Source organism: Aphis gossypii, chromosome 1 (assembly GCF_020184175.1).
Source record: "Aphis gossypii isolate Hap1 chromosome 1, ASM2018417v2, whole genome shotgun sequence".
Lineage (NCBI taxonomy): Eukaryota > Metazoa > Arthropoda > Insecta > Hemiptera > Aphididae > Aphis > Aphis gossypii.
The window spans coordinates 59,951,537-59,977,830 of NC_065530.1; the positions used below are offsets into that span (position 1 = coordinate 59,951,537).

The 26,294-nt window shown below is 26.9% G+C and overlaps 1 protein-coding gene across 3 annotated transcripts in view; it reads right to left on the bottom strand.

Annotated features, from left to right (window-relative positions):
• LOC114122033 (protein unc-13 homolog B) overlaps window positions 1-26,294 on the bottom strand; it is a 162,891-nt gene that overhangs the window by 135,709 nt on the left and 888 nt on the right. For all 3 annotated transcript variants that reach the window (XM_050197491.1, XM_050197490.1, XM_050197489.1), the window contains exons 2-13: window positions 9,382-9,444; window positions 9,062-9,091; window positions 8,367-8,469; window positions 7,713-7,830; window positions 6,409-6,532; window positions 6,150-6,239; window positions 2,380-2,517; window positions 2,172-2,321; window positions 1,166-1,280; window positions 946-1,094; window positions 784-886; window positions 21-104 (exon numbers count right to left, since the gene is read on the bottom strand). In XM_050197491.1, coding sequence (XP_050053448.1) covers window positions 21-104; window positions 784-886; window positions 946-1,094; window positions 1,166-1,280; window positions 2,172-2,321; window positions 2,380-2,517; window positions 6,150-6,239; window positions 6,409-6,532; window positions 7,713-7,830; window positions 8,367-8,469; window positions 9,062-9,091; window positions 9,382-9,403 — 1,226 coding nt within the window. In that variant the 5' untranslated portion in view covers window positions 9,404-9,444. The remainder of the gene's footprint in view (window positions 1-20; window positions 105-783; window positions 887-945; window positions 1,095-1,165; window positions 1,281-2,171; window positions 2,322-2,379; window positions 2,518-6,149; window positions 6,240-6,408; window positions 6,533-7,712; window positions 7,831-8,366; window positions 8,470-9,061; window positions 9,092-9,381; window positions 9,445-26,294) is intronic.

Genomic DNA, 26,294 nt, shown 5'->3' on the forward strand with positions numbered 1-26,294 from the left:
ATTTTTGAAAGTTGTTTAACCTATTATCGTAGTTGTAAATTTCATCGTTGGGTCCATCATTGTAATACTTTTCTGGTCCATATGGAATCACTTGTTCACAATTTCTAGAAAATAAAAATTATGATTAATTATAATTTTATGTATGATTAAATTTAATATATTAATACATTTTTAAAAAGTAATTAACAACAAGATATACTTATACAATAATATAATATTATACTATAGTATTGTATTTTCATCCTTGGTAACTTTTTTATTAAGTACTAAAATAAAATTTAAAAATATATCTTAAGAGTTTTGTAAAATATTTATAGTTAATGATGTCCCAAATTCTGAAGTTAAATCTAACATATAAAATATATTAATTATCCTAGGATACACTGAACTTATTGAATATTTTGTTTAAAAATATATTAATCAATCTAGTTTTGAAATTAGTACTTATAATTTAATTTTAATTTAGAACAGAATATTTTTGAATTTATATTGAACTTATGGTTTATAAATTAAACAGTTTTTAAATTTTGACTCAGATAATATTTATTTTTATATATTTTAGATAACCATTATTCACGCCTCCAATGATACATAACAAAAGAAAAATATTCTCTTTTTAATATTATAGATAATCATTTAAAACTTAGAAATCCATATTGTTTTTAATAAATATGAAAACTTTTAAATACTATATATATTATTAAAATAACAAATATTTTCCCAAAAGATAAAATTGTTTTTCTTTTCAAAAATTGACTTCTTAAAAATAATTAGGCAACTTACTGTTTATTGTCATAAGGTTCAAATTGGTCCCTATTATCATAAAATTCTTCGTAATAAGTAGGTCGATACAAAGCGGATTGTCTTTCCAAACTTAACCTCCGATCTAAAAATAAAAAAATAAAACATTTAACGTACAATAAATGTAATGTAATTTAAACATACTTTTATTTGCCTTTCGTTGTTGGTATTTAGAAATATGCTTTTTACAAGAATGTCTGGAAGAAGTGGCAAATTGTTCTTGGTTGTGAAATGTTGTTGAAGACTCTTCATCATACCATTCACTGGTTCCTATTTTGTAGTCATTTTTTCGCCTGCGCATTATTGTTACTCATTATCAATAAAATATTATAAATAACATACTTAGACCATTTAATTATATTACCTTTTGTGGTCTTTATAAGTATTTGGCCTACTATTATAATACAAATCTTCTTCTGGAACCCTCCTTTCTTCATACCTTTGAGAGTCATATAGATGTTGACTACCAGCTGAGGTTTCTAAAATCATGAAAAAATATATAAAAATAATTGTTTTTATTTTAAAATTAGACAGCTTTTCATGATTATAAAAATATAATTCTATAGACACTTAATCATTTTATAGACTATATACATAATAAATGAAAATTTACATTAAAATTATTTTTTTATTCCAAGATTATTCCAATTAATATTACCTATATGTATAAATACTTTTACGAAAATGCCTATACAACTGGACTTATCAATAGTCATCATTATGATGTAAGATTTTCTATGAGCAGATGTTTAAATAAATTAGTTTACTTTACATTACTAGAGTTATAAATCAGGTCTATTAACGAGAGAATGCAAAATTAAAGTTATAATAATAATTTAAGTTTATAAACTAGATTAACAGACTGATATAAAATATTTGTTATGTTTATATAAAATATAAATTCAAAGTTTTGATTTGAAATTTAACTAAGATTGGACGAATACAAGATTATTATATTATATTCTCTAGAAGAAATATAAATAATATACTTTGGAAATTTATAAAACTAGTTAAGAACTATAATAAAATTTAAATATACGACGAATAAATATGAGAAAACTGGACGTTTACCGATAACAATAATACATTTTGTTTAAACTTTAGGCTAAATTATTTACTGTCTTTTGATAAATATTTTCTTTAAAAAAAAATTAAATAACTTTTATACACTAAAAATCTATAAAAAGAAATATCGCGTTATTTAATAATTATGATTAATTTTCTATAATTATATATGCTATTATAATTAATAAATATTAATTTTCTGTATTTTCCGATTTCATCGAAGTTTAATTTTTGACAACCATTCGTCAATATTCAAGTTGAAAGTAATATAAAAAATAATACAACAAATTGCTGTCTTAAAGTACTTGTATTTGGATGATCTGGACTACTGCAAGGACTCATTTCTAATTGATCAGCGAGATTTCTAAACTGAGAGGCTGAAGAATTTGCTTGTTGTTGACATATTGGATAATTAAAATCGCTTGTATAATCGCTATCTTCTGAATTACCTGCAGCTAAATTAACAATATATTTAGCTGAGCATTAATTGTTAAATATAAAAATGTTACTTACACTGCCCATAATATTGAAATTGTGCTGAAACATCTTCAGATCTTGAGTCCTGTTCAAAAGTGTTTAGGATTTCGAATTTTTTCTGATAGTCCACAATATCACAGATTTCGTCATTGTCTACACACAATAAGGCTTGACCTATTATTTATATTATTATTTTATGTATAATATTACCCAATATCCCAAAAAATTAACCGTGAGGACAACATATTTAGAAAACATTTTAACATTTTTTTCCGTTTTACTCTCAATATAAAAATATTAGCTTTCATAACTATTATTCATTAAATTTGAGTATCGATAAAATTTCCAATCAAATTTATCAAAACTTATTTGTACACGTAGAATAAAAAGGTGGACCCATATCCGAAATCCCCCGAGTTTGCTTCTCTGGTACATATGATGAAGTTGACAAGAACAGCTAAGGCCTTATTTATCGAAGTATAAAAAAAACTTTCCATCTAGCCATCTAGGTTTATTTTACTACAGTATATCACAATAATAGAGCTACTCTTTAAAAGCAAACATTTTGATGGATCGACAAGTACTAAAAAAATAATTTAAGTTATCTAAAGCTATTCACCCGTCCAATATTAAAGAAAGGCCCCATTGAAGATGATACAATTTTATGCAGATTCAAAAGTGTAAATCATTATTAAATTATATCCTAGTCAATAGGTTATTAGTAAAAAAAAAATAAATAAATAAATCACTGTTGTATATAAGTTTGCTAGTTGTTAGTGTATCTCGCATTGAGTAGGATGCTGTTATTTGGGTATATTTCTAAAAATATTTTATTACATATTTATATTATGCTATTAGTAATTTATTTATCTATTAAAAATGCGGTTTGTTATTTTATATTATCTTATATTTTTTAATAAATGATTAAATTTGTATAACAACAATAATACTATCTTTGAATTCTATATACACATATTATATTAACTAAATATTTTTTTGGTTTATGTGTTTAAATCTATAAAATAAAAAAATAATGTATAGTATTAAACATTACTGATAAAATAATAAAAACTACAGTATACACTGTGTAGAGTTATGTATATACTATATATACTTTTTAATACTTTTTCCCAAAATAGTAAGTCTACACGCTGTTGATTACTGAATATGTAGTACCTTTTATTATGTAACCAGATTGCAGAAATTTTATTATATATTTACAATATTTACAAAGCTCTTTAGTATTTTTTAGAATTAAGTATTTAAAAATTTGTCGATTTCATAATTCAGAAACAAGAGTATCGTATATATTATACAAATTATTAGCAAATTGAAATGAATAATACTATATCTATATAATAATTATCTATAATATAGACTATATGTATAGTATAATATTATGGTACTTAAACGAATAAATTATATCTAAATATAAAAATTAAAATAATCACTTATTTTTTTTATATCATGTACCAAGTTATGAAAAAATAGAAGTTTGAAATTGAAGATTAGCCAACATAAAGTTTAACTTACTGTTTGGAATGAATTTTGGCCAATATCATTTACGTACTACACGATATTATACTATATATTTTATGGCATTGTATTCAAAGAATGGTAGGTACCGTAACGTTACATTATTATTATAATTAGATGACGTGCTAAGGACAATAAAATAAAATCCATGAAACTAGAAGCCATTTAGAATAAGCATTTCGGTATAATGTACTTTTTTTGCAAAAAGTCACGTGAACTTTTCGCGATCCCCGTTTTTACATCCCCACATTGTGTACGTGTATATAAAATAATATTTACGTATGTGCAAAGACGTACGTTGGATTAGCAATTGTTTCTGATCCAACAACGCCTGACAATCGATAGATGTACCACAAGACATTTGTAACACGGTGGAATTATATAATTCTATAATATATACATATGTAGTATGTACCTATGAATTATATATATTTATGTGTGTGTTGTGTGTAAGCATAAAATAAGGTTTATAAATAGTATGATATGCACTGAAGATAATATATAAAACAAGAAGAATGAAGTATATAATATGTGGTATGTTATAATGTTATAATATAGAACAATATGTATACAATAGCAATACTCATAACATACAGATGAGATGTTGTTATACTCAATAGGATTAAAATTCAAGCGACAGAGCTACAGTTATGTATGTGTGTGTGTGTGTGTGTGTATTGTTTTGTGTACAATTAATACTGTATATTGGTCATTGGAGTAGTGTTTTTATAACCAATATATTGATGTATATAGGTAATTTAGGTGCGCATCGTTCAAAAGCATTGATCGTCTCGAGGAAATTTGGGTGATTAGAGCAGGTCTAGGTTAAATAATTTTTATCCAAATGCAAGGAGAGGTGATATTCGATTATACAAGGAAATAAATATTTAAAGCAACATTACCCCAGCAACATTTTGTAAATTAAAAATAATATCATACCGATTGGAATATTATGTAAATTTGAATAAAATGATATTTACAATGTAACCAATGATCCAGTTCTGGACCATTGATAATAACACACAATAAATTAATAAAAAATAATAATAAAAGAAGATGTATTGAAGAAAGAGCATTGAACTGAGTTCGAGAAGAATGAAAGATTCGAAAAAACAAAAATTAACTTCATACAAAGTCAAATGGGTGTTGTCATTTCCATAATAGTTATTACTATCATTATTATTTAAACAGCGCACTAAAAAAATATGTTTCTTTATAAATTATAATACATAGTTGAAATAAAATAAACTACCTATATTTTTAGCTTAAAGTATAATACAAATAAATATTTTTTTTATTTTTTTATTAAAGTAATAATAATATTAATATCAACAGTTATTGCTACAAATTATTGTAGTTGACAAAATAAGAAGTACTTCTCTATGTCAATACATTATTCATAAGTTTAGTAAATAGTTATCAAGATATTTTCTAATTCGTTTTATAACTATTTTTTATTTTTTTTATTCAATTTAATTTTTCTATATATATATATAAATAAAACAACAATTTTTGGTAAAATGTTATTAAAATATCTTAAGATATACTCGTAAATCAAATTTATGTCATATTAATTTATCATAATTGGTATTTGGCCAAAATATTTCCTGCATAATTTTAAAATTTTACAATAAAATAATTTCAATATTCATATGAATTATTGAAAAATATTTTTTATTTTTAATTACATATTATTTATCAATTGATTTTTAACACCACAAACCAGATAAGTCTTATTGAAGGAAAAATTAATAAATTAAACTTAAATTTATATTGAAATGAATAAAGACGAATGATTTTATCGATTAATTAATTTTATATTTTATAATAACCTATAGAGTACGTTAAAAAACATTAAAAAACCTTATTTTCACTTATATACGCATACTACTTTTAAAAATATTTTTGAATTTTATATTCATTTATTTTATAAAGAAACAAAAAAAACCTGATAGTTATACTTTATAATATCGACACGCTTTTCTTATTTTTTAACTATAAATATAAAATTATTACCTACATATTATTTCATAGTAAATTATAATTTAAATTTATTTAAACGTGCTTGCGATATTTGCTTATTTAGTTTACATTTTCATTTGGAATGTAATTAATTAATTTACATAAATTGGAAATAGCAATACCCATTTGATTTCATATTTCGTAAGTCAATTAGAATAAAGGTGTAGTGTTAGAGAAGAACCATGCTTTCGATAAAGCCCAGACAGACGTGCGAAACGTTTAAGTGTTCGTATATTTCATTATTATACCTCCTGATGCACTGGCGCTCGGCGGAGCCGTGTTGGAGTTATCCAGCTCTCCTAAGATTTCTTTCCAACCAGTCGGTGGATCGTAAGGGCCTAAAATTTGAAAATCCATCATGATATCGCACATGATTCTATATATTTTTAAAGATTCCATGTCGATTATCTTAGAATAATAACTCGTTAATATTTCCCGATCAGCTACATTTTAGTATGGTTACATTGGCACGGTTTAAAAAAATATATATACATTTTGTACACTTACCAAAAGGTAGTTCGAACCTAGCATCAATCAAAAGGTAATGTCCTGTAGGACACCTGGTACCAGTCACTACACCGTCGCTCATTTCAAGTTCAGCATCTAAAGATACCCAATCTCCTTCGCCATCCTATACAATAAATAAAGTAATTTTAATCATCAATTATACAAAAATAGTATAATACCTAGATATAATTATTATAGTTTTCAATTAAATCATATTATATTATACACATATTATATGGTTGTTTAAGTTATTCAAATAATTTATTGAAAATATCCATAAATACGTAATTAAACCGTAAAATAGTAAAATAGTTTTTTTCTTAGAAAACAATATTTTTAATTCAAATGGACATAAATAACTTTTTTTATTTATACTGTATATGTTAACCAAGATTCCAAAATTTTAAATGTTAAAATAATCTTGAATAAATGCTATTTCTGTAGTATGGAATGATTTGATTATCACATAAATATTAGAGTACACTTACACTATTTATAAAATTGTATAACCTATCAACAACCGTTTTTAAACCGTGTCACATAATTGTACTTCATATATCTCTTTAATGATACATATGTAATACAATAACAAATAAATTATAAAATCATGATAAGAACCATTTTAGGTCCTATATTAAATTATCTTACTTATAAATCTAAAATTAAATTATAAGTATAGATATTAAAATTAATATTGAAAGACTATAAAGCCTAATAATTTCAGGACAAACTATCTATGTTTTTTATTAAAATTATATGAAATATGACTGGTTTACATGATAAATCTATTAAAATCAAAATCAAAATTGTCTCTATAATATAGCTGAACTTTGGACATTGATGTTCATGACAATGCACAAATAGTATATTAATTTCACCCTAATAACCAATTGGATTAATAAGCAAGTTATGTAAGTGAAAATAATTAGATAATGTGCCTAACCATTAAAACAAAAGCGTTAAGACTATATGAAGTAATATAATACATTTATTTATGAAATATATACAAAATATTACATCTGCGTAACAAAATATTTTATATTTATTTGTCATTTTATTTTTTATAATAAGTAGGTACAATAAAATAGGTCTTACATAATATTTTATTTAGTTAGACGTATTTTATTTAATATGTAATTTATTATTATAGGTATATGAAATAAAATTATAGACTTTGATCGATTTCTTCGGGTTTTGGAATAGAATACATTGAGTTGAATAAAAATGTCATGTACACAACCATTTTATCAACTGTTTTCAAGTTTTTGAGTAACTCAATTTCTATTTCTATTATGATAAATTACCTCGTTGGAGTAACGCACTGTTGGTAAGCTGACCATGTGGTATCCTATCGCGTAGTCCAAGAGAAACCCTCTGCGCCACACTTCCACCAACAGACCAGTATTAACGTCATTTGTTTCGCTGTACACATTAGATATAATTTATTAATCAAAATAAATTAAAAATATACAAGGATAGATTAATAAAAATTACAAGGTTCAGATTTTAGAAAAAATAATTTATCAATTTTCAATAAAGCCTTATTGAACAAAATTTAAGGTAATTGATTATTTTTTTTAATATAATGTATTTTATAAAAATATGTTATACACTTTTTAACAAATACTTAAGTTGGCTTACAAATTTAAAAAAAAATTAATATTCAATCTAAAATAAATTTAAAACATAAAGATATGTATATACTATTATATTATATATGTGTGTGTATACTATATATAATATATTTAATGAAAATACGTTAAATGGATAATACTATATTATACAACATAATAAATCCTACTTTGAAATTCTAATTGCAAATTAACCATAAATTTAATTATAAAATTCTCATGCTTAAATCATAGTTGTGTTATTAATTTTACTTGCTTGTATAAACATGATTATGATCTAAAATCTTTACCAAAAATAATGAATTTATGGGGAAAAATTAATCTTACAATAGAAAATCCTGTTGCCAACAAGGATTTGGTCCTTTAACCGTGACGGTAGTACACTTAACATTTTGTAGTTTTAACGTGGCATATGTGCTGAATTGTGGCGCTAAAACAAACCAAATATATATTTTTATTTGTCCAATATTAATTATTATGTAAAATCAATTAATATTATATGCTTAATACTCATGCAACACATCCATGTAGCAAAATTGCCTATACACAACGCCATGTTACTTGTTTTTTTTTATTTATAAATATTTAACAAAAAACCTAACTATATAATTTATTTTATTTTATTAAAAAAAAAAAAAAACTAAACAGTGATAAAAAAACCGAATATATTCTATTCTTTCAGTATTAAATTTACATTTTTAATTTCTCAGAGACATGAGTTAACGTCTTACAACACAATATTAAAGAAAAGAAACAAACAAAATGTTTACATGTGCTGTACAGTAAAGTTTTAAGTTAGTACGGGTAATTTGGGGAATTAATGGCAAACAATATAAAGCGTTAAGTTAACAAAAAAAAAAAACCATAAACGGCCGTCTATCTGAACCTAAATTTTCAAACTTCTAAAGCTGTCAGGTCATCAATCTCTCTGTGTCAATGAAAAAAAAACCCATGACAGCGTTGTAATAATAGTATAATAAAATTGTGTCGAGGTGAAAAAAAATTATATTCATAGTACTCACCTTGGTCTCCAACATAACGAGCCATTTTTACTGAAAAAATAATAATGAAAAACAATTATTTTAAAAACGTATCTAAAACAGTTTAGATCTGTAAAGAAGTTTAAGTGGAATTCAGTTTCTCTAGAACAATAAAACAGCGTATCACTGATCATGACTAACGAGATTTTGTAATTTTAATTTATACGTGAGCTGAATTTAAAATGATAGCTACTTCATAGGATTGTTGAGGGATTGTCGTTTCTAAGAGCGGCTAGACAAGGGTTACGGTTTAATTGACTGAACTGAAATGAAATATGTTTGAAAAACATTCTGTACGTTACCTTTAACGTTGAGGAGGGACATTTTTGTGTCAGCTACGATGTTTTCTGATTATGAACAAAAACCTAAAATAAAAGGAAAAACAAGTTAGTATTTACTTTTTATTTATGTATATATTATCATACATTATATACTAAACTTTTTTTCTTTCTAAATTTCTACTACATATATAGCAATTAAAAATACAAAAAAATACGCAAAATATATTAGATTCTTAAAAAACCATTAAAACTTTAAAGCATTTGAAAGTAGTTGGACAAAATTAAAAGTAAACCCTAACTTAACTTTAAACATTTGGAAATTTTTCGGCTTCAAATAAGAACTTCTTAACATTTTTTCCAAGTGTTTGTTATAAGATTAATTTTTCATATAATATAAACAAAATTAATTATCTATGTTTCGAAAACATTTAATTTTGACAACTTGTATACACAGTAAATGAGTTTTTCTTTCTAAATTACCATAGAAATATATTATGCGTAATGCAGAGTATTCTAGTCTTTCTAATTTCATAATCCATTACCGGTCCAAACATAATATGACATATTTCATTAAATTCAGACCATATTTTATAATTATAAATTGCATAAAGTAAACAAAAAACATCAACTTGCAACGCACATAAAATTCATAAGTTATTAGTTATAATTTACAACGTATTTAATTTCTTGTCAACACATACAGGTATTTGTTATTAATTTAAAATGTATTTAAATCTAGTTATACTTTTATAAATATTTTATATTGTATTGCTAGAACAAACTATATTTATTTTCTTTATTTATATTTTTTATAAATATATTTAATATTATCAGATCATAACCCAGTCAAAATTAATATCAGTAGATTAATTATACACAATAGGGTAAATCTAGAGTTATATGAGTGATTTCATAATACAAATTTACTAATCAGTGTTTTTAATCAACTATTCAAATATATCGGGTATATCAATATAAAATGTTATTACAAAATATAATAAAATCATTTATCAATATATTTATCGAAGTTTTGGTTTTACATTAATATCTAAACGTTATTCCAGTGGTAGAATGTAAATAGCCAATAGCTATTATATTCAAATGACTAAGCGTTGAAAGTCTCAAAGCTATCTCATTTGAAGGGTTAGAACCATAAAGATTCGAATAGAATGGAGTTCGATTTTCAGTGTAACAACAACAAAAACTGTTTTTCATTCGAACCCGTACAAATGTGAAGTTATATTTTATAATATGAATCTCTCATTCAATACAAAATATTAGTAAACGAGATATTAAGGTGTTTAATCCATAGATCACGATATAAATAAAAAATATAATACTATAAATATAAATATAATAATAGTAAATCATTATTTATTTTTATAAAAGGATATGTAACATGCTAATTTTGAATAATAACCCTAAATTATCAGCATCATTTTTATAAAAGTTTGTTTCATTATATTTATAATTAATACATAGAATTTTTCAAAAATACCTAAGATTATTGTTTTTCATTAAAAGAAAAATTTTAATTTAATGTTAATTTTTAAATTATGTATACAATTTTCACAATACTAATTATTATAGTATAATAATTAAAATAACCATTAAGTAATGCAGGCCAAATAACAATGATGCCCCGTAGTTATTAATGATAACAGGGTTTATTAATTATTATACCATAATTCATAATATACAAGTTTAAATCATCTAATTAAGAACGACAACGAGTAAAATGTTCAATAGTTTGCAGTTATTATTTTTTATCGTATTGATACACGAACTCGTGTAAATAACAATTAAATGAAAATTCACTCAAACGAGGAACGTTTAAATAAACAAAACGTGTACCGACGTATTTATTTGTCACACAGTAACAGATAACCGTGAAGTTATTATATTTAAAATGGCGTGTATATAATTACGTAATATCAGTGGTTAAAGTGAAAAAAAATTAAGAAGAACATAAATACTTACAAATTATAAGTGTCCTGTACTATGATTTTCGTATGAATATCATAAAAACCTTTTTTGTATTTGAATAACTATTTAAATGATTTTCTTTTGAAGAAACGGAGATCTATAATCCATGCTATTTGCTCGATAACGTATTATTAATGATTAAAAATAATATTATACTATTGTAATATATATTAGGCTGGCATAATGCCAAGTAGAGAGAATAACCTATTGGAAATATTTCCTCAAAAATACCTATGTGATTATAATTTATTTGACAAACAAATCTAAATACTTAATCAATGTTTATAACTTGAAAAAAATAATAAATAACCAAACAAATAAAATACCTAGTATTAATTTTATTATTATGAACATTTTAAATTTTCATACAAATAATACTCTTAAATGTATTAGTTTAATTTGAATTTAACAACTACAACTTTCAAACAACCTAGCTACCTGGGTATCTCATTTTTAGTATAATACCCATAATAGTGTCAAGATTCAAAGCTTAGTATCAATACAAAATACCAAACTATATACTAATGTATATCGAATATGTATAACTTGTAAAACACAAATATGATTATAGATAATTATGTTATTTCAAAACTTTACAGTAATTAGCAAAATAAGTGAATTTTAAAAGTATTAAATTAAATATAATAATATAAGTAAAGTACAATTTATAAATTATGAATTGTGATAGCGTTAAAATGTGCGTACAAATTATATCACTATAACTGCAATGACAGTCAATGATGGATCAATTTCATGGTACTATAAAAATATGTTTCTCACAGAACCGTCCCCCTCTCCCGAATTTTGGAATTAAAACTAAAGGGGGTGTAAAAATTATAAATTTAATAACAAGCGGGACTCGGTCCCCGCCTGAACCAATGCTTTATCTATTTTTATCTACACTACGTTTGTTCATTTCTTGATAAAATATTGTTTATGACTTACTGTATGTCTGTATACAATATAATATATATTATGTAATATTAAAATATATAAATTATTATGTGTGTTTTTGTTGGTATTTCATATGGTTAATAATTAACGGCAGTAAACTTAGAAGCTATTTATTAATTTTTGTTATTATTATTCTCCTATTACTGTGATACATAGTCTAACCTAATGGGGGGCTAGAAGGGACTAAATCCGCTCAGTTTTGTTGTCATATAATTTATTTTGTGCAAATTTAATATACTGTTATAGTATATACCTATTGTATAAAATGAAAAATACACGTATTCAAGTATAAAAATATAATAAATTAAAAAGCCGACGAATATAGAATAAATGAAATGACAATTATTTGTATTTTTTTTTCGATTATATATAAATAATATAATACCTATAACATTTTAAATGGATGTAAATTGTAAATACATTTGTTCGGGACTATATAGCCTCCCCTCCGCCCAGAATTTTTACCTTAGTCGCGCCCATACTGTGTTATCGTTATACTTCGTGTAACGTATAAAATAAGCTGCTTCGTCGGATACGCCAAGTCACACCACACGAGACGCGAGCAATACCATCATACCGACTGCACCTCAATAGTGTGCGAAATGACGTGGGGGGTTCGGTCGTGGGCGGAGAACAGACGAGTGGTTTCAAAAACATAGAATACACGGGCAGAGCGTTTCAGACGTCAGCCGTTCGTTGTACCTACTAATTTTAATGCGAATAGTTGGTATATAAATATTACACAGACGTCGTCGTCGTCGTGGGTTTGCGGCCCGATGCAGATGATAAGACTCCGGCACCGCCTCACCGCAATGCCAGCCGGCCGGCCGCGTTTGACTACCGTTGATAAGTAAAGCATATAAATAAAACACACGTGCGATTACCGTGTCACACACACACACGCGCGTTCACAACCCTTAACGTGTACGCGTAAGTATATATTATATATATATTGCGCCCCTCTACGCTGCTGCATGTTACAATAACAATAATAATAACAATAATAATAAAAACACGAGTGAACTTTGCTATAGCTAAGTTTTATACAAAATATAATATAAAACCGAGTACAGCGGCGGAGTTCGAGCATTGCAGCGCGAACGCGTAAACGATTTTTGCGCGTCACGCGAAAATTAAGATATTTTTGGTGTGCTTAGGGACGGAACGCGTCGAATGCGAAATCGGTGTTATACATATATATATACACACACGACGGAGGTTTATAATATATTATAGGTGTGCGTGTGCAAGTGTGCGGCTAAGTGTGTGTGTGTGTATAGCTTTAGGTAGGTAAGTATACCGCTCGCTTACCTAGCTTTACGTATATACGCGTGTATATATATAATGGGAAAAGGTCGAGAAAAAAAAATGAATAAATGAGCGAGCGAAATCGTATACACCCGTAGGTACCCGTTTATTATACGTATATTGTTTTATACGCGTGTTTTATAATACAACGGTCTCGCGTCGGAGCGGCGAAAACAGGAATGAAAATCAACGGCCGATGACACGCGACCGCGTAACCGGTCACGGACGGACGGACTGACGCGGACCGTACACGTCGCGGTCGTCGTAATAACACGCCATAGCGCCGTACATATTAATATTACACGTCGTGTACCTATAAATATATGCAGATTCACACGAGTATGATAATATTATTGTACACATATTATTATTATAATATAATACGTTATACGCGACCGATAGGACGACCGTCGGTGTGTGTATTTTAATGACACGTAATGTGTGTGCACGCGGCCGACCGAAGTGTGTGCGCGCGTAAACACGAATCGATCGTTCTGCGACCGGTGCGCGGTGGCACATACGCCGCATGATAACGTAGTAAACGTCGCGAGTGTACCTTTTACGTATTGCCATAAGTCGTGTGTGTGTGTGGTGTGTGTGTGTGTGTGTGTGTATTAGCATATTAATGTTGTATTGCAAATCGTTTATAACAACAACGACAACAACAACAACAGTACTTAATATGTATAAAATAATATGTAACACTGCACTAATACGCATGTACTATACCTACCGCAACCGCGTACAATAATAATAATAATAATATTGGTAAACGCGGTACAGAACGGGAGAAAACTAAATAGTTACCTACCCGAAGCCATTAGATAATTCACTAGAAAATGTTTTGTCTTTAAATCTAAAGCGTACAGACATAATATTATAATAACATACTCTTTAGGATACGATTATTGATGGGTAAAATATGTTTTAAATATTCAGTTAAGCCTCGTGTACGATTAAACTGGTTAACGGTTAAAATATAGTTGAGCATCGTTTACCCCGTTTTGCCTCGTACCTGCGGCGAGATCGAGACGTCCCACAAATATTATTCGATTTGCATGCATATTAATCATTGATACCTATACTTTTACGCGATTAAATTAATCAACTTGAAATTATGTATTTATTGTAATTACTAATTGTATACAAACGATATTTTAAAAGCACTTGTATTTATATTGAGAGGGGGGTGAGGAGAAATGCTTACAAAGATATATTTTTTTAATTGTTATTATTCATTAAGAACATTATATTTAAAATCCGTGTACGAAAAAATACAATAAGCAATAAGTACAAAACGTTACATGACTTTGCGATTGAATGAAGTGGTCGTCCAGTGAAACAACTTCAACTTGAATGGTTTTATTTTATTCTCGTGGTTTTATTTTTTATTTCATTTTTGTTTAGTTTTCTGTTAAGCAGGTCACGTGGCCAATTACACTTTGAGCAACGTGGAGGATTATCCGGTAGCTTAATAGAAGAGAGATTTGATATTAGGGGATTTAGGTGAACTTAAATGTTAGAGTAGAATTTTTTATGTTGAGTGGAAGCATACTGAGAGGGTAGAAATTTTAAAGTCGTTATGAAGAGTGGTGTTGGTATCGCATAACACAGTTTTGGTCGATAAACGTAAATTGATCGACTGGAAGGTTTGAAATAAATTTAGATTTGAGACTTTAGTCGATTCTTCAATTTGAATGCCGTAAATCATAATTAATTGTTTATAAAGGAGAATTTTGTCATTGAATATAATGTTTGAAAGTGTCTTAAACTATGAAGTTTGGAATATTTTTTTTAGTTTTGATGTGGGTAGCCAAAGTTAGACGTTTATCGAGATGAATGACTAAATATTTAACCTAGTTAACAATGAAAATTATTTTATTATTAGAAAACTGACTTTTGGGTGTCAAGGTAATGTGTGATAATTTATTTTCATTTATTTTTATTCTCAATTGATCGAATTTATCTGACCAGATCTATACTTCATTTATAATTCTGAAGGTTATCAACGGCAACACTAATCTTTGGGTCAAAATAACTTACTGATTGTATAAACTTATTTAAAAAGACAAAATATCTTTTATGATAAATAAACTTTAACTTATTTTTATATACGTTCTATACATATATTTAACATGGTATCCAGAAAAATGTATATTAATAGTATATAATATTCAGATTTTCTTAGAAAAAATAGCAATTTTAAAATATATAAATAAAAACATTAACGTTTTTTGAAATTTTTTTTTTAATTTCAAGTCGTTACAAAACAAAATAATTTGTTTGGATCATTTTTACACGGACTTTTTATTCTGTTCGTAAATTTTTATCTCGGAATTTATAAATATAGATATTTTTACCTATATTTTTACTTATATTGTAAATACACTGTAAAAAAATAAAATAAAATAACAAGTACAAAATTAGGACAAATTAGGTCCATGACCAATTCTACCCCTATTATACTCAGATGTGTACTTTTAAATACAGCCGTTGTTAATAAACACTACAAGTAATTTATGAAAATGTTAATATAACTAAAATAAAAGCTTTTACTTAACAGTAAAAAAATAAAGAAAGATTACAGCAAACAAATAACATGAAGCTTAAAAACAAAATAACAGCTTATCTAACTGATAAAACTGATAAAAGGGACTTGCGATGGTTTAAATTTATTATTCATAACTCATAAAATATTTGATGCTCGAACATAAAATTATCACTACATTATACCTATTATAAAATCAAATATTCTAAATATTCCGTTATTCAATCATTGTTACCATTAAAATAAGACGTAAATATTAAAATGTACTCGCTCTGACCCGCATTTCTCTAACAATAAGAATATATCATGTACACATAGGCAGAATTTTGAGGCTTCAAACAGAGGTTTAACGCGCCCCAACTAAAATATTAAAAAATATATATATATCATTTATTCATATAGACAAAATCCACAACCTTTATTATTTTTATAAATACTGATATCAAACGATATTATAATAGGTGACGTGATAACTAAAAAACCATAATTTAATAATATATTGCCTATATAATATAAAAATGTTTAATTTTTTTACTTATGACCCCCTCCTCGCAGTTTTTTTGCATACAAGTCAGTTTATATATATATATATTACACAAATTATACATTTATACATAGGTATACGCGTTGTTTAACGCGTAGCGCTCATATGACACCTGAACCAACAAGTGACGCCAGCAAAAAGAGTCGCGTGTGTGAAAACGCGATCGCACATAATACAACAACCACAATAAACTACTAGTATGATATACATATAAATTATATTGTAAGTAATATATTAAAATGATTTAAAACACGATACATGTACCTACAACGAGGTTATGTTTTATATTATAAAACGGTTTATTTTATATTATATATTATTTATGTACGAGAACGCGTTCATTACTTGGACGTGAAAATATATGTATATATAATAATATTATAGGTATAGTACATAATATACATGATATATATAAGCCAAACGCACGCAAATATTGTTTTATATTGTTTTGTATATAATTTTCATTTGTCATACCTACGCGTTTTATATAGGTACGGACGTACCGTAAAATATATTATATTGTTTTATTGATAATAAACTGGCGGCTACCGACCGCAGTGGTTCTATGATATTCGCGGCGCATCTGTACAAACCGCATAATATCATTTACATCACAACTACATAAACGCCTCGGCGACAATTTCGTTCGTGTAACAAACTATTTTTTTTCTTTGGTATCATTTAAATGTATACAATATGCTATATTATTATAGACTTATAGTATAATACTCCAATGGATGTTTACTCTTTGGTCCCGACTCTATCTATTCTCTAGGTTAGGTTAAGTTCTCTAGTCGTTCTATTTTTTTTTTCACTTATTCTGCCCCGAGCAACCATCGACTGTAAAACGAAATTTTCATTTTTACACGAACACACATTATATAGATTCTATAGATGGATACGGCAACCCATAAAACTCACATCCAATACACTATTTGTGAGGCGGCGGCACCCTGGAGGGTTCGATACTCTCCGTGTAACCCCCACGCGCCTGCAAATTAACCAACCGATCAATCAATCTTTTATTTCGTATTTTTTTTTACCCTTTTTTCATCATCATTCTTTGTGTGCGATAAAAAATGTTCTACAATTTTATTATTATTATTTTTTTAATAACATTAAAACGCTGTGTTCCTATATAATGTTCGTTCGTCTTTCAAGTGCGCTTCAAACACTCGTATAGTGATGTGTATTAGAGCCACATGACCACATGACGTCATACATACGCAACGATTATCTGAGGGTTAAACGTGCAAATAATGTTTTACTATGAGGTGTAAACACACGGTCTGACCGTAGGTAATAATAGTAATAATAATTACTATATTATTATAATATACATGCTTGTGCGTTACCGTCGACCGGTGCGCGTTTTTCTTTTTAATAACTCTTCATAGTCTTTATAAATTGTCGGTCACCTACCACCGTCGATACCACTGCCACACATTTGACCTCACGCCTGGTGGGCGGTGGCCGGTGGCCATCACTAGCAACCCGCATCATCGTGTGACTGAACGATGAAACTATACGGACGGCTGATGTGCCGGTGTAGCTCGTGTGGAAATTCTGATAAACTATACCCTTTGAAATTAAACATGAAAATTTCATTATCTTATTAAATTAAAATATAAACCCCTATTGATTTAATGAAGTTTCCAACTCTCAACAATGTCCACTGGGAGAAAAACATTACAGTATGGGTAGTTAATAATAATTGTGCTTTCTCGAGCGTGAGTAAATTATGATGTGTCTTTCAGGATTCAATTTAATTATAAATTCAATACACTTATAATAATAATAATCAAAATAATAAAAAGAAAAAATCCGTTTGAATTTATATTATATAACATAATCAAATTGTACCATAAAGCTTTAAAAATGATTTTTTAAATAACAATAAATAACTATAAACATTATTAATATCTATAGTATAATCACTAAATCACCAAGGTTTAAAAACATAATATACGCGAGCATGAAGTTTTTCAATTTTAAATTTAAAAAAAAGAGATTGAATCCCTTACTGCATATATGTACAATATAAAATAAATTAACTTTACTCGTACATTTAATAAACAAATGCATAACTCTGTAAAGTATAAATAATATCAAACATTCACTTTCTTTCAAAACTAGGTAGAACAATTGTATCATTTAGTTTACAACACGCACGCGTTTATAATAGTTAGAAAAAAATAATAGGTACCTATACCTAATAAATATTAAATGTATAATACATCTGAATAATGTCATACAATAATAATACTACACAACAAAACCAATACAAATTTACATGTGTTGTTACAAAAAAATATAAAAATTGTCCTGATACAGAATTTATAGAGGCTACTGTAAAGAGAGCTTTTGTATTTAAAAGCAATTTATATTTATGTTACGTAATATTTACCTAATATTTATTTTATATTGAAATAATTTATAGTAATAAGTTTATAACATAAATATTCTTTAAGTTATTACAACTTAAATTTATAATGTTTATAACAATAATAATATTATATACTACAAGATTTGACAAAAATATTAATCGGAGAAAATACCACTTTGTATATAAATCACTATTAAAACAGTTTAGACGTCTTAAATAATTGTACATCTTTAATTAATCATTCATTTTAGGGTTTATGGGAATTACAAAATTAATGAACCTCTCTTTACTAGTTCCGTTAAAGTTTGATCAAAGTTATCTGAAACGGTTATTGCGATCAGGAAAAGGAATATGATGATCATTTATACCATCTAAATATTAGTATTAATATTTATTCAGACGTTTAGTTTAATTGAAAAGTTAATTTTAACTGAATGATAATTACTGAAATAAGATACTTCCACTAAAAAAACAAATATGATTTTGTACAACATACTAATTATATCAAGGATTTCAAAATTATCGATAATTATCAATATCTTACGTAAAACAATATTATAAATTAATATCTTTTCAATAGATTCAGAGTATATAAATACTTAAAAACTGAGTATTATAACTTACATTATTATAATCTATTATTACATTATTTGCTTTTATAATAAACTAGATGTTAGCTAAAGGAAAAATGCCATTTAAATAACCAAAATTTTATATTAAAGACGATTTAAAAATAATCACTAAATTAACTTAAAGCATTATTATGATTTTTTAAGATACTTTGTATCAAAAAAACTACGCATATTAATAATTTTCCAGTTGACAAAATTCAGTTAAGCAATTATTTTTATTTATCTTATTTCTCCTTTTCCACTTATTTTCAAAAAGAAGTAAAAACAAATTAATAATAATAATAATAATAAATTTACCTGTGCATTTCTTAAATATATCAAAATTCTAGAATAATTAATAACCAATGAAATAATGAATTCTGTCATTAAAAACAAAGCATAAACGGTTGTGCGTGCTGACCAACCATAAATACATAGGTATTGTTAGCAAAAACAATACCCATCGCTTTATAAGCCAATACAAGAAACGATTTTGTCGACAATATTTGTTTTATGGAACGACATGAGTTTGTCTTAGTTTCAAATTAGAAAATAGAAATACCCGAAACTATTGGTTATACACGTTAGACCTCGACAATTCTCAAACTAAAGTTGTAGAAAGATAGTGAAACCAGGATAAGAGGAATAAAGAAGAAAAATACTTGTCATTAACCACTGAAATTTGTTTTGTACTTTCAATGTGACATTAAATTGTCATTGGTTAACAAATCTAGTCAGGTAAAGAATAAAAACACACTCTGACACCTTTATCAATAACATTCCATACAATACAATATTGAAATAACATTATATTACAATATATAAACTACAATATTTTAATAATATTATATAATATATGAATACATTAAATTTAATTTTTACATAAGATATCAGTAATAAAATTATTTACGTATAGTTTAATTTGGAAGTATATTAAATGCTGCCTAAATAAATATTTTTTAAATTATTAAAACACAAAGTTCGATAAATTATAACAATAAATAATTACTCCATGTTCAATAACAGATATAATACGTATATGATACCAACTAATATGTGATGAATATTATGAATTTAATGGATATAAAAAATATGAGAAAGTAAAAGACGTACAACCCATTGTTATGAGTTGGTAGTATTGATCAGTCACGCCACTGATTCGAGTAGGCCACATGCCAACGTATTTTAAAAGCAAATGGTCTTAAGTTACAATAGTCTATAGTAGATGAATTAACATGTAAAAGATTACGAAAAACAATTTTGAACAAACATAATATTATATTTTTACAGAAATAACTTTTAATAAATCAAAATAAAACTTTAGCAATTCTAATTAATTATCAAATGTAATCGATACTATATCAAGTATAGAAATTATAATTCCTAGAATCTATTTATAGTAAGTATAGAAATATAATTTAATAATAATAATAATATATAATAACATTAATAGTATTTAAAAATTTTAAGGCAAAAACTGATTTCAAACCGAGGTAACCCAAAATAAAAAAAAAAAACTAAAGATTAAAGATTATACTTGATTTTAGGATGTTGTAAATTTGTGAACTTTGAAAATAAAAAATAATAAATAATAAAACCAACGCTCTTGAAAATAATATTCAAATAATTTATTATATTCATGACATTATGATCTTTTAATGTGTTGAGTAATGGTATATTTTTAAGCATTTAAACCCTCATGAAAAAATAACTTACAAGATAATAGATACTAAACAAATGCCCTCTATAAATTATCACTATATTAGAATCACTGATTAAATATTTGCAATTTAAAATATTTAATGAAACTTTTTCACTTAAATGTATACACAGTTCTCTCTTTTAATTTACAAACATATTTGAATCGAATTTCTCTCTATTAACTGAACATACTATATTAAAATATTGTATTTTGTTTGCGTTATAATTTCATGTTTAATCCTAACTACGGCTGAGTTAGAAATTACGTATTAGTATGTCAAAATAAATGAACTTTTTGTTGACCACCAAAGTCAAAAATAAATCCCACGTCTATTTTAATTATTATTTTTATAAATATAGCATACTTAAAATGTCTTTTCTACTCTTCAATAATCCATATTTCATATCAAAGCCATCCTATAGTTATTGCATTTACCCCTTCGGCTTTCTTACAAAATATTTCTTTGGTCATCCCCAATATTATTCTCAATACAAAATATATTTTAGTACAATAGAAATACTTTTTCTTTATTTCACAGATTGTATCAATCCCACACTTTTCGTATAATTGTTTGTCTTTTATCGATATTCTTATGCTTCGATAATACTTCAAAAATATTTACAGTATCTTTATCTGAGAAGCGATCAATCGAAACTATTCATTTTTGGCTATTATCATACAAATTTTAAATGATAAGTGAAGAATAAGGAATTTTCAAATAGTCACTTTCGGTTTCATACCAATAAATAAAATTAAATACGATCTAAATTAGTTTTTTCAGTCCAAATTACCTCATAACATCATGAACTTTAATTCATTTTCTCACTTTTCAAAAAAAAAAAATTATATACTTAAATAATAGAAATGTCAGTTTCCTATTCACATGTAAAAAACATGTATTCATTACCTCGGTTTATACTTGTTTTATTTGTTTAGGGATAATTTTCCCTCATCACCCTTAGTTATTTGTATGACTTTACTATGCTATAAAAATTAATTACATCAAAACACCAATAAGTTTACAAAAAAATATTAGCTTTAATATCGTTTATATCGTTTTAAAGCAGGCAAGTCAAACTAGGATCATTGAAAATCATTTCTATTTTGTGTTGTAAATATATTAGAAAGTGAAAGAGAGAGTAACGGATATTTTGGTGTAAATATCATGTATAATATAATATAATATGTACTTTTCCAGCAATAATTGTTGTACATTTGTATAGAAAAATTTTTCGATAAGCTTTTTATATGGTCTGTATGTATAGTACTCTAATCAATATTCTTGATTCAGTTGATTGATACTTAACGTTTGACATGCCTGTTTTAGAATATATTTTGCTTATATATTTACTAATGGCTAAACTGTTTATTCATAATATGTTTTTCTAATAGAAAATTTTAATAATTTTATCATTATCTTACGATATTAAGTTTAAAATAAAACTTAACTTGGTTAAAGTTATTTGATAAAACTTAAAACCACTTCTGAAATAAATTTAAATTTTCCATCTCGTGTGCATTGAATAATATATTATTTAATATGAAAACTAGGTTCCTACCTAATTAATTTCAAATATTTTCTTATAATGAAATATTATTATACCATTAACTTAAAAAACACCTTATCTTGTAAATTGATTAATTTAACTGTTATTTTTATATTATAAACTTAATTACTTCGAAATGAAAACAACAAAATTAAATTTTTAAAACCCTGAATTTAATACACAAACGTCATAATATGTATAATTATCTCATTTGGATTTTATTTTTATTAAATACAAAATGTTACTTTTATCCTAATACGGTGTTGTTAAATTGTTCATTAACATCAACAGAGTTCAGGCAATAACTTCTAATATTCAACGAAACAAAATTGCATCCATATAGTTTACTTAAACCAGCAATACCTAACAATTCACACCGTTTACAAATAAAACCACAAATGTAACACATATTTCAGTGCACGTTCAAAATTAATAGTCTGTTCGCTCAATACTGTAGGTAGTAGATACCCACAATGCGATCTTTTTTTTTATTTACATTTATTTTACTCTACCTAAACTTATGTCATTGTTGTTTTATATCATAGTCATCAAAAAACGTGTTTCCGTAAACGCCTATCGAATTTAAACGATTAATAATATATAATGTTATATATTGTGAAACAAAACTAATTGTCTAGAGATTATATTGGCGTAAAATGAAGTTCACCAGAACTTTTTGAAAAGTTAAATCCTAAAACTTTTTTAAACACTTTGATAGCCCATACTAGGTCACACGGTGGGTGTTACACAATTAGATACCGTAAATCTAATTGTTTGCTACAAAACTTGTGTAATAACACTATGAGTCATTCGTTTATTACAAAATAAAATGCTTAATAAAAGACTATGATATTAAAATAACGTAGATTTAAATTTGATGAATATAAATATATTTAGAGATTTATTATTTAAAATTAAAAATACTTTAGATTTTTGTATGAAGAAATTGTTTTGATACAAAACATTAATTATACTTAAAATCTCACGTAAAACAATATTCAAATGTTTTATGAAAATACATTAATTATTAATTGATCATTAATGTGTTAGAAAATAATGTAGATATAACTTTTCAATAATATTAAAAATAAATATTTTAAAATCGAGGAAAAAATAAAATATTTCATTGAATGTCAAAATAATAGAAAACATACCATTCGAGGTTTGGTATTTCTGTATTAAACACAAATAATAACTTTATTTTTATTATCTTATTTATTTACAATATTTTAAAACCAATAAATTGAATATTATTAACCGCGTTTGCACCACAATAATTTCTATATAATTTTATCGATTTAAACGGAATTTTTCTGTACCTATATTCTTTCGGCCTTATAACATTTGAAATATTGATAACACCACGCCACTATGCATTCATATAATATTGTGGTTATCGACTCGTGGAAAACGCAACGCATGGTGGTACGGAGGGAACGTTACGGGGACGCCAACATCCGCATAGTCTACACATTCGGAAACGGTCCACTAATAATGATTACAGACAGCAGTGTACTGGAATTCAAAAGATCTCTACGTAATGTATATATCTATATATGCCTTCTTCCTGTCTGTTGTCTGCAGTATATATACCTACACATCATACATTGCTCGTGATATTTGTTGCTTTTTGATATCCGTGCAACCGACGGATATATAAGTCGGTATAGGTGAATGTACACAGCAGAGTTATCAAAACCGATACCGACGACGAAACTTTTACATAATATAATCATCGATCCCATAGTTGAAATGTTGGCATTTCGACATACATTATTATCGCGAAGTACTATACATTCAATAGATATATTATATTATAATGTATAAGGCGGAGACACGACAAGAGTGTATCGGTAAGTGTCTACGATCGTATGAAATTGTGAACGAAACAATAGTGTACTCACACACGCGTGTATATGTATATGTGTATGTGTATATATATGAGTGTGTGTGCGTGCGTGCGTGCGTGCGTGTTTCGTATAATGGTTAGCAGTGGACACGTTTTCATTGATACCCGACACGAGTGCGGTAGGTCTATGTAGGAAGCTCGGCAAATCGATCTCGCATACCTACACAGTGTCTACGCGTGAAATAAAACAGTTGTGGTGTAGAGAAATGACATTTCCGTTATAATATCGGTACTGCACGGCCGATAACCGTACATATTAACACGCACGCAAGTATAGTTTGAATGTGTGTTTAAAGATAGAAGTACATCATATTATAGTATCATGTACCTATCTATGCATCGTGATGTCGAAAAGTTATATATAATTACGTATACACGAGTGTAATATTGTGTGGTACGGCGTCACGCCGGTGTTCGCTATGCAATATATATATATAATAATAATATAATATATAAATTACGTTTCATACGACACTTGATCAATATTGTAGGTTTTTAATGGCCAAAAGGAAAAACGAGTTTTCATTCGGCAAGAAGAAAATCTAGTTCATATAATACCAGCGTGACGTCATGTGTACGAGGGTGGCGTCACCAGTCGGCGAGTGGAAACTCGATTTTTCTCGTAAATTTTGTTGAAAACAATTTTTTTCCCCACGCCCTTCTCTAATCCTCGTCCTCCACCGATAGCAACTCCACGTCCACCATTCTTTACCTTAGGCAATGGATCGTGTGATAAGATTGTCGAATTCCTAGTATTATTCCGATTTTCGTAAATAGCCACATTAATAATAGTAGCAATACAGCGAAACTTAAAGCCTCGCTAAGAATTATGTGAAGCCAATGCTTGCAAACGTTTGTTTTTGTTTTTTACGATTTTATGCTGAGTCGGCAGAAGACTTGAAAAATAATCGGTATAATGCAGCGCTTAAGACGAATAATACGTTTATATAAAATACATTATGTTTAATTTTAACAACACGAATTTCCTTATAATCTCATAATCAAAAAGTTCTTGATGCTTTTACACGTGCAAGGTAAAAAAAATACCCGAGGTGGTCCGCTGCCTAACAATAAATATGAGCACACGAAATTATGATAATGCTCGTTTCTCGATCTCTTCAAACGTAACCGGAAATTAGAAAAGTTCTAGGGGGCTGATAATATAAATTTTATAGCGTGAGGGCGCCCAACCGTATTGGCAATAGAGTGGTTTCTTTTCGGCGAGTTTTTATCAAAAGGTCCAATAACTATATAGTGCGATGTGTACGGCTATATACCTACACTTCGGCGGTGGCCCAGTTCCATTGTAAAAGAAATTGGCAGCGTGCCTAATTAGTTTTGCAGACGACTTTTTCCCGCGGCGGGAAAAATAACGACGAATGAATAAAAACCAGCGAGCGCACGCTGGAGATAATACAACCCTCCCCCCCACCACCACT